This window comes from Sycon ciliatum, chromosome 8 (genome assembly GCF_964019385.1).
Source record: "Sycon ciliatum chromosome 8, ocSycCili1.1, whole genome shotgun sequence".
Classification (NCBI taxonomy): domain Eukaryota; kingdom Metazoa; phylum Porifera; class Calcarea; order Leucosolenida; family Sycettidae; genus Sycon; species Sycon ciliatum.
The window spans coordinates 12,002,896-12,012,965 of NC_088650.1; the positions used below are offsets into that span (position 1 = coordinate 12,002,896).

General features: G+C 45.9%; 1 protein-coding gene across 2 annotated transcripts in view; it reads right to left on the reverse strand.

Annotated features, from left to right (window-relative positions):
• LOC135823443 (H(+)/Cl(-) exchange transporter 7-like) overlaps positions 1 to 7,318 on the reverse strand; it is a 28,502-nt gene extending 21,184 nt beyond the window's left edge. Inside the window, exons 1-11 of one of the 2 annotated variants that reach the window (XM_065336294.1) lie at positions 7,114 to 7,318; positions 5,594 to 5,659; positions 5,126 to 5,215; positions 4,288 to 4,330; positions 3,946 to 3,977; positions 3,714 to 3,776; positions 2,945 to 3,092; positions 2,343 to 2,379; positions 1,345 to 1,443; positions 874 to 920; positions 266 to 333 (exon numbers count right to left, since the gene is read on the reverse strand). In XM_065336294.1, the coding sequence (XP_065192366.1) occupies positions 266 to 333; positions 874 to 920; positions 1,345 to 1,443; positions 2,343 to 2,379; positions 2,945 to 3,092; positions 3,714 to 3,776; positions 3,946 to 3,977; positions 4,288 to 4,330; positions 5,126 to 5,215; positions 5,594 to 5,659; positions 7,114 to 7,170 (750 nt within the window). In that variant the 5' untranslated portion in view covers positions 7,171 to 7,318. Of the gene's footprint in view, positions 1 to 265; positions 334 to 873; positions 921 to 1,344; positions 1,444 to 2,342; positions 2,380 to 2,944; positions 3,093 to 3,713; positions 3,777 to 3,945; positions 3,978 to 4,287; positions 4,331 to 5,125; positions 5,216 to 5,593; positions 5,660 to 6,425; positions 6,959 to 7,113 lie in introns of those variants that run through there. The other variant, XM_065336296.1, reaches the window with a different exon arrangement.
• Positions 7,319 to 10,070: the final 2,752 nt, after the last annotated feature.

A 10,070-nucleotide genomic window follows, 5' to 3' on the forward strand; every position in this document is an offset into this window, starting at 1 on the left:
CCAAAACCATCTGGAGTTCGGGACTACCCCGTGTGATCACCGTACTAGATCCAAGATTACTATCATGATCAGTCTTCGTTCTCACGATGGCCACTCAAATGATGCGGTAACTGTGTAAGGCAAAATATACTAAAATGTCCTGCTTCGTCTGAGACTCAGATAGTTTTCTGCATCATCAGGCATGCCATCATCCTCTAGGATCAGGACGCTTCAGGGGCTGAACAAGCAGTGAGAAATGCTGACAGCATTCCAGAACCCAACTCACCAAGTACACGCGGGAGATCATCTTGCTGGTGAAAAATGAGATGGCCTCTTCCAGACAGAACAGGACACCTGCACGGGAGCACACATCAGAGAATACACCACCATCTGGGTTTTTATAAGACACAAATAACTACTCGTAAACGGAGAGCTTTTTGGTGGACAGTTAATATCAGAAAAAGCGATTTCACAGGACCTCACATATTGGCTAACCGTCCCATTAGGGGATTTAAAGAAACTGGCTTGAAGAACATGAGAATGGCCCGATAGGAAGCTTGCCGGAGCATGGAAACAATAGCTTTTTCTAATGGTGCAGATCAGTGAATTCTGTACAGTGGCAACGCCAGTGAAACACATCAGGCATCGTCATCTGTGTAAATCTACTGCTCTGACCAGCAAAGTCACGGGCGCATTTGAGGACTTGCTTGCCGCAACTTTAATCACCCCTGCATTCGAATTGAATTGCAAAGTAATGGTACGAGGAGCCCAGTCGAAACTATAATGACTTCAGTGCTGCGTGTCTCGGGAAATCTACTTCAATGCATGGGTGAAACAAATAATGATTAATTAATGATACTATTCAATGTTCTCTGTTGAAGTTTCTTGACTTACCACCAATCGGGGCGTGGAAAGCGGCTGCGATGCCTGCGGCTGCACCACTTCAAGATCAACGAGAACAGAAAAGAGAATGTTTCATGTATGGTTTTCAGAGCACAATTGATTTGGCACATGGTCACAGTTTATAGCAATATTTTTGAGTGAGGAGCTCGGAGACAGAGAAAGGGATTGGGATTGAGTTTAAAGGCAGAGCATGTAAAAAATGTTGAAATTGGGAAGTGCAATGAGCTGGGCTTGGAAAGTTCAACAGCATAAAAATTAATGGTGTTTTGCTTTATTCCCCGTAAGAACCTATGCTGAGAAAGGAACAAAATTGTTTGGTTCAGAAAATGTTCGTCTCGTTCTTCTAGACTGGGGTGAACGGCATTTGGATGCATGAATTTTCTACTGGTGTAATTGGGAAAGCTTCCAATTTGTTCCTTACATGGTGGTATCACTGGAATGCGCGTATGGCTGTGAACCTACCATGACACAAAGCCTCTCTCGTCGACGTCGTTTCTCAGCGACTTCAGGAAATGGTCCTTCTTGAATCGATCCAGGATGAAAATGCAGAAGTTCAGGATGCTGGAAGAAAAACACAGCAAGCAGGGCATCATTGGAATCAGAACATAGGTGCACACATAAGTTCTATGTATTGCAGCTGATGCAAACGAGAGAGCTTGGAAGCTCAGGGCCCTACGCTATGCTGTTTTGCCTTGATGACCTAGACAAAAAAAAGCATAGGGTTGTTATAAATTCTTTAAAAAAATCCTTTTTTTTAACCTAGGATTCGAACCCGCACTATCGCGCGCCCTGCATGCATCCCCCTATACACTTCGCATACAAACTAATTCTTCCAAGTTGTTTCACATTGTGATCTTGCATTTGAAAGCCCTATTTGAATATGCATTGTGGCCAGCCGTCTTTGATGGCACGGTAGGGTAGGGGATAGGTACGGGACAGGTACGATCGAGGGTAATACGACACCGTCTAGCTGCCCGCAATATTCAAATAGGGCTTTCAAACGCAAGCTAATAACGTGAAGCAACTTGGAAGAATGGGTATGAATGCGAAGTGTATGGGGGAATGCATGTAGGGCGATAGTGCGGGTTCGAATCCCAGGATATGCCTGAAAAAAAATCCTATGCTTTTTTGCCGTCAGATACGGATAGCGCCAGGCGTGACACAAACACACAAACAAATACCAAATTAAAGCTGTGTGGACCCTGGCTAGCGCCAGACGTTACTGAAGTAACGTCTTCTGCATAGCCACGGGAATTAAAAGATGCTACTCAGAAATGTACAAGTACGGGGACAATTGAACAGAGAAATTTGCAGTCGGAATTGTGCACATTCATATTCCAGTGCGGAAGTTTCCAGATTTCTCAGCTTTGAACATCTCGGCTTACATTGCCTTGACCATCCCCTGCAGGGCTAAGGTGCAAGAGAAGAATACAACGTGCACAAATCAGAGTATTCCTTACCCAACTCCGAGAAGAGCTCCAATGTGGATAGTTGGACCTGAAAGCACAGGCAGCAGTGTTAAAATCTGGATTTTCAACCCAATTCTCTTCGCAAATTTCACCACAAACATTTGAAACTGTTTTCCTGCTTGTTCATACTTGCTGCTGGGCCCTACGGAATAAGGCTTCTGGATCAACCTTCTAACGTCTTGGGTCGTGCCTATTGTAGTGACAAGTCTACCATTAGAGTGGAGGTTGCAGGGCAAGACCTCTACTCCAGCAACTAACACTTAATGTAGCTCCTCCTTCGCAAACTTGCATACCATTGCATACCTGACGAGGGCAATTTCGCCGAAACGTTGTAAAAATTGATCGAGATTGCCCTTGTTGGTGTGTATTACGCTCTGCCTCTGCGGTATTGAGCACTGTCAGTACGCTGGGTGTATCCTCCGCGTGATAATTGATTGATAAACGAGTTCGATATTGTCGCAAAGTGAATGGCAAAGAGCGAGTCTGCTCAGAAACCTCTTCCTATGAATGAAGCTGCAGGAAGCCTCACCACTGCCACCAAATTAACACTGTGACACAATAACTGCGGACATCGTCATCACAGTTAGACTCACCCTCCGGTCCCACACAGAGACCAGCGCCAACAGCACAGATAACACCGATGACCTTGCCCACCATCGTCGTCCAGCTCATCAATCGCGCCGGCGCTGATCCGTTCAGGAAGCCAATCACCTCTGGGATCCCGGACCCCGCTGCGGCCGGCTGAAAAGCACAGAGTACACAAGTAACCATGGCAACATCTATTTCAATAAATTGTGACCTTTAGTACGTGAAACATCTGTCAGAAGGAATATTAGTGGGAGGTATTCTAGTGAGTAGAAAACTGAAACAAGTGTTTGGTCATGCACTGATCTAGATGTATGCTCATTGCATTCATATAACAACTGAAAAAAAGTAAAAGTGGAGAGGCTTCCTGCAGTTTTATAAACAGTCAAGAGTAGAGCCCACACGCTCTCGTCCATGAACACTGCAATAGTTCAATTCATTTAACAATAATTATTATTCCAACGTTTCGGCAAATTGCCTTCGTCATAACAACTGTCTCATAAAATGTGCTTCGCCAATTCACTTCCATGTACTTTTACAAGTACGTTGATGTCAACAGAGTGGTGTGATGCAAGGTGAACATGACCGAATACAACACTAATTGTACTCGCTAAAACAACGACTGATTGTTTCCGGTACTGAGGCGGCATTCACGTTGATATGTTGCACTTGAAAGTAAAAGTCACTGCTAACTGGTATCAATAGTTTCACTGCGTTCGAGCATGCCACACTCCCGTCCAGTGATCAATGTTTTCCACACAACGCTGAGACACCTACCTCCATGAGTACAATAGTCACACCGAACAGGATGAGTGCGAGAGCTACAGCCAAATTGAAAAACTGAGCAGAGAAGAAGAACGGCACAAACAAATGACATTGGACGCAGCACGAGATGCAGCCTACAGAGAAAAGCTACACGCATGTGAAAATCAGTTAGCTTTTCAGTAAACATACAAGTATCCCAAACTGTCGAAGTGCGATCAGGAATTGCATGTCTATGGAAACTTACAAAAGCTGCGGCCAGTTTTCCATCATCAACATCTGAAGCCGGAAAGCTGGAGTCAAGGAACACTCTATCAAAAAAACATGACCTCGAGAAATTGGAGCAAGGAACACTGATACCTGTGGTTGGTGACCAAGAAATCTCCTTTTGTTATCAGAATGTAGGTCAGAAACGCGTCCAGGATAAGACACGTATTCTTGTGTGAATAATCATCTGCGTCATCCTAAATTTGGTCTGTGTGCAAGTTTGTGTTTAGTGGGTTCCATGAGTTGCCGATATGTCTCACTCAATAAACAGCGACTGACGGTAATCTTAAGAGGCTGGTTTATATAGCTAATGGGAGGATACACTGCTCCAAAAGATCGAACTTTGCGTCTCCAAGATGTTCCGTCTGCAGCATAATCATAAAGATGCACATCAAAGTTGAGTTACTTTTAAAGAACCACCAACATGGCCAAAGTAACATGATCAGGAAGCATTATCTAGTTGTTTTAAAGCTACAGTCAAACCTCGCATAACCGCACACATCCGTTTTCCACAAAAATATCCGGATAGGCGAGGGAACCGGATAATCGAACAAACATACTGTATGTATGCATGGCATATGTTGTAAATCGGTAACCAGCGATTTTCTTCCGGATGGCGAGGGATCCGGATAAAAGAGGACCGGATAAGCGAGGTATGACTGTATATTCTCTCGTTGACCTGTGGCCAAAAACAGTTTCGGTGTTTCATATCTGTATTCTCACGTTGGTCTGTAGCCGATACAACATATGTGGTTGTTCTTGTTGTTGCTGTTCCTGCTGCTGTTGCTACAACATAAGTTGTTGTTGTTGTTGTTGTTGTTGTTGTTGCTGTTGCTGCTGCTGTTTCAAATCTTTATTCTCACGATAGCCAGTGGCCAATAAGAGATCTGTTGTTGTTGTTGTTGTTGTTGTTGTTGTTGTTGTTGTTGTTGGTGTTGTTGTTGTTGTTGCTGCTGCTGCTGCTGCTGCTACTGTTGTTGGTGGTGGTTGCAAGAGAGAGATAGACCGAGCATGAATTTGGAATCACTTGATTGCATCATAAACATCAGTGAAATTTGATCCACAACTCAGATAAACTTGTGCAACCTTGGGGGAAGTTGCTCACCCACAATTCGATCACACAGGTGTACATGTACTTCAGAGCACACATGCTGACTCACCGCTGTGTTCACTCCCATGTAGACCATCGCCGTCACGGCACCGATCATGAAGCACATCACCCAGCGGTAAAACGACTTCAAGCGAGTTTGCTAAACGGGCAAGGGCATACGAGGAAATTACGTGATTGATCTCACGGTATAATTAGTATGTCATGCACTATAGGCCTCGCGCTATCATCATCATCCCCCTCCCCCCCCCCCCCCCCCCACTCTCTCTCTCTCCTGCTCCTCAATCTCATTTGTGCGCTAGGCTTGACGTAAAACAGGGATTTGGGATGAGTAGATAATATTATGCGTATTGACAGGGTGAACATTGCATGCTAATGGTTTCATCTTTTTCTAAATCATTGACCAGCCAACTACATCTACAGGCTTACAGTTGTGACTATAATATACATGGATTTCAATAGGCCGGCAACAAGTCCAAGACAATAAACACAAACCCATAGCAAACAGAATGCGACATACCCATTTATCGTATTCTAGAGCTTCTTGTCTCGCTAGCTTGCTGTTGATCTCCTCATAATCACGACTCTGCACCGGGAAAAAACACATGTAGGAAATAAGACATGATTAACATTTTACCGTTCACACAACGATCGACTTGTGACGTAACCCTAGTCGCAATCTTACCTTTTCGTTCTCCCGCTAAACAGAGCTTTGTATCGTCGAAACGATACCAAACCGACGGATATTTTGGGTGTTGGGTACGAGTACCGTTGGATATAGCGTGAACGGTAAAATGCTAACCATATCTAATGTTCAATACCGATCCTTGCGTGTGCAAGTGCGGCGGTGGTCAATAAGGAAATAGCCAAACCAGGTAGAACATTGTAATTTGTTAGACACCTGGGGGGGGGGGGGGGGGCACCTAAGAACAGTGAGCCGAAATGTGTTCGGATAAGTGGTGGCATCAACATACACAATCCTACTACTCATCCCTTTCCCACCACCACCACCACCACCACCACCACTTATCCGAACACATTTCGGCTCACTGTTCTTAGGTGCCCCCCCCCCCCAGGTGTCTAACAAATTTAATTACAAATGTTCTACCTGGTTTGGCTGACACCTGTACTGTACTACTACTGTGGACATTGTACATGTACATGACTGTACATGCAGGATTGTGTACTAATGGAGCTGTTGAATGAGTCAACAAAACTACTCCCACTACCTACGTTGTGTTACAAGCGCCTGTACTGCTACCACGATTATTGTGAAAGGAAATACAACTGGCAAATAACAACCCCGATTCTACGGCATACTTAGTCATGTACATCTTATTCTTAGTGCAGACCTCGTACTCCGGCAACGACGCGTACTGGCAGAGCGCACCGCACTCCATTCCGCTTCGTGGTTGATCAATACTGTGGCGGCGCTCAGCACGGAGCACCTGGGGATATCATTTCCAGTGCTCGGACTTTTCAAAGTCGCTCGACACGTAGGGCCACAACACTAGTAATGAGAAGAGAATGAAGAGCCTCCGTGACGACGTTTCCAGAGAAAGGGACCGTGCACAGCTGATGTGACCGGCCGCAGGTATTGCCCGAGCACGAAAGGGATACTCGGACGAGGTAACAACCTTTCTATCAATGAATGGTTCCTCATTTTCCACGATTTGGAGCGAAGTACACACGCGGAGTTGCCGTATTTCAAAAGCACGAAATCGCAAGGATGCTGGTCTCTGCGCTGAAAAAAAAAACAGATTGAAGCAGCTGGTTGCCCAGTTCCACTGCGCCACGAACACTTGCAGGAAACATTGCCTGCAAGTGCAAGACGCTGAGAGCTGGGTCGCAAGGAGTTCAATTCTTGAGGAAGGAACTCACCTTCTAGGAGCCTACAACGTAATAATTCTGCTCCCCGCTGTCGGGTTTCGCGGCAATCTGTCCTAAAATTTAATAATATTCATTTCCTCTGGCAACCACACTTGCACGCTCCGTAGGACCGCACTCCGTAGTAAAACGGCCATTACCAATTACACTCACCTCCACATTTCCTGCACTTCGCACCTGCCCACACGCAGGCAGTGTGAACATCGGCATGGCTGCGTTCTACTGCAGTCTGCACTGCAACCCCGGCGCGTAGAACCTACGACACGTTCCAGGAGCCTCCCTGCTCAACCACTTCTTCCTATCTCACCGGTAAACTGCACAATAATTATTCTTCCCAAGAACCTCAAGTGCAAGCTTCAAGGCAAGCGAAGCTGAAGGCGTTGATACATCGGTCGCACGTGCGCTCTGCTAGTCTGGTTAGCGCGGAAAACGGATATGGTTCTGCACTGAACTAGACTACATACATAAGAATGTACAATCATTGTAGAAGTATGATCCTTTATCGCACCCCACGTGAGTGTTTCCATGGTTTGAGCCAATCAGCGGCCTTACTGAGCGTGCAATATTCCCCAGTACACCGCCAGCCAATGTGGATGCACTGCAGTGCGATATTGCACCCCGGCGAGTGAGCGTGCAAATAACCTATATTTGCACGCTCACTTCGAAGCGAGCGTGCAAATATAGGTTATTTGCACGCTCGCTTCGAAGTGAGCGTGCAGATATAGGTTATTTGCACGCTCACTCGCCGGGGTGCAATATCGCACTGCAGTGCATCCACATAGTCATTGGCTGGCGGTGTCCGAGTACTGGGAATATTGCGAGTCGCTCCGCCAGGCCAGGGAGTCGCTGCTGACTTGCTGCAGCACACCAAAATAATTGGTCGAGGACGCTGTCGATGTCGCGGAAGCGAATGTGGACCCGGCTTGCGTCCGCCAAGTCAACTACTTCACAAGCTCCGTGAGAGTCGAGACAGCGGACGCCCAAGTATTGGAGAAGACTGTCGACAGCCGATTTGAGAAACTGTCCGACGCCGCCATCGAACTGCCTCGTTTCTGAGCAGAAAAACAAAAACACAGAGCAGGCAACTGACAAATGGCTCCGCTTATTCGACGAGTAGTAAAGACACAGGACGTCGCTGTGACCTGAGTACGGTTACGGCAAGCGACCTAGCTTACATTCTGCGACATGCATACGTCGAATTGCGTCCGAAAAAAGCTGGAGTGAAGTTCTACTCTGCATCAAGCTTGCTCGGTTTCCGTTCCGCAATACATCGCAAGCTAGTCGAGTTGAAGCGGCTCATGAACGTCCACAGTGACCCAGCGTTCAAGGACGCAAACATTGCATTGATGGCCTTCCTCATGAAGCCAAAGAAAGAAGTCAAAGCGGTGGAGCACAAACACCCCATCAACGACGACGACATGAGCAAGCTGTCCCGCTACTTCCAGGATCTCCCGTGATAGACAGCAGCTACTCGAAAGAAGTGTTCCTCTAAAAATGAACGCGACTGGTTGTGCTGTGTTGTATGACTGTGAAATGATAGCAGGGTTGCATGCAGCATGCTAGGGTTGCATGCACCAGACTGTGTCAAGTGTGTGGTGACAGACTGTGTGGTGGCAGGGGTGCGATAAATGTATTAGTATTACTGCACTCGGACGCGTGCAATACCGGCGTCGATATCTGCACTTACGGCTTCGCCGTTCGTGCAGATATCGGCCGGTATTGCACTGGTCCTTGTGCAGTAATACATACATCTTCTCAGTTCTTCTGGCAGTTCTGACTGACGTGACGTCAACGAGTGACGTTAGTTATCGCGTTCACCATGCCATGGTCGCATTTCAGCCTGACTCGAACATAACCATGATAACAGTTTGACTTTGAGCTACCGTACTACTGTCTGTATTGTAATAATACATGATTGTACAATGTGTGCCTACGAACCTGTATGTAGATCTACATGCATGCAGAGTCTAGTCCCACCATGGCGTGAGTAATCACTTTCTCAGTGATGCACATCGACTTCTATGCTTTTTTCCAACCTTACAACTACTTTACTTAGCAATGCATCTCCAGACTCCACAGTCAACCTTAGTACACGTACACGTATTAGTATGCACATAATCATTATGATAATGTGTGCAAGCTCCACGACAGCCACTTCATCACATGAAAAACCCTACACCATTTTGTACACGCACCATCCCCAAATCAAGTGGTCTCTTCGCTGCAAATTACAATAATCTCAATCGATTGCTTCGGAGATATTGTGATCAAGTTGCAGCTAAGAGACCACTTGATTTGAGGATGGTGCGTGTAGGGTTTCAAGTATAATCATTTCAGCTGATGAAAATGAAGCTACACGTATATAATGAGAATGGCACAATTCCTCTGTAGCCTCTTCATGTCATGAACTTTCACCGCGCACATCAAAACAGTCTTGGGTGTAAATTTGGAAAGCATTTTGATGTATTTGGAGACGTGTTTTTCTTTCTTTTTGCATAGCCAAGAACCTGGTGCGGCTGTGTGCGGTGAAAGTTCATACACGTAGTATAATGCACTTCGAAGTATATCTCCGGACCGACGGATGCTTTGATCGGGAGAGATTTTGTAATACCATTGTTTTCATTATACATGTGCTCTGATGCAACAGTCGCATAATGCAAACACGAGACATTAGAGAGGTTTTGCATTCCGAATTTCGGAATGATTTTCGACTGTGCTTTTCCGAAAAAAGCGCGTTCCGAAAAACGGTATTTTCAGTGTTTTGCATTCCGAAAATCTGATTCGACTTCGTTTCCCAGGGTTGCCATGCAAAACAAAATGGAGAGCGTCGAAGGGGTTGAGCAGGATCAAATCCATGTGCGCAGGTCAAACTGAATTTGGGTGCGGTTCGAAGACGAGGACGGACTGACGGTGGACCAAATGATCCAACAGCTGAAGACGAAGTTGGCGAACTACTGTCTTGTACTGTTAGTAGGCTCCAGGGCAAAGGAAGATAGAGTGTGATGAAGTGTGAGAAGATTAGTCAAAATGGCGAGATCAGCGAGAGCAGCAAAACCAGCAAAAATCAAAACTAAATACGTGAAATTTTTTTCAAATAATCGAGAGCAGCA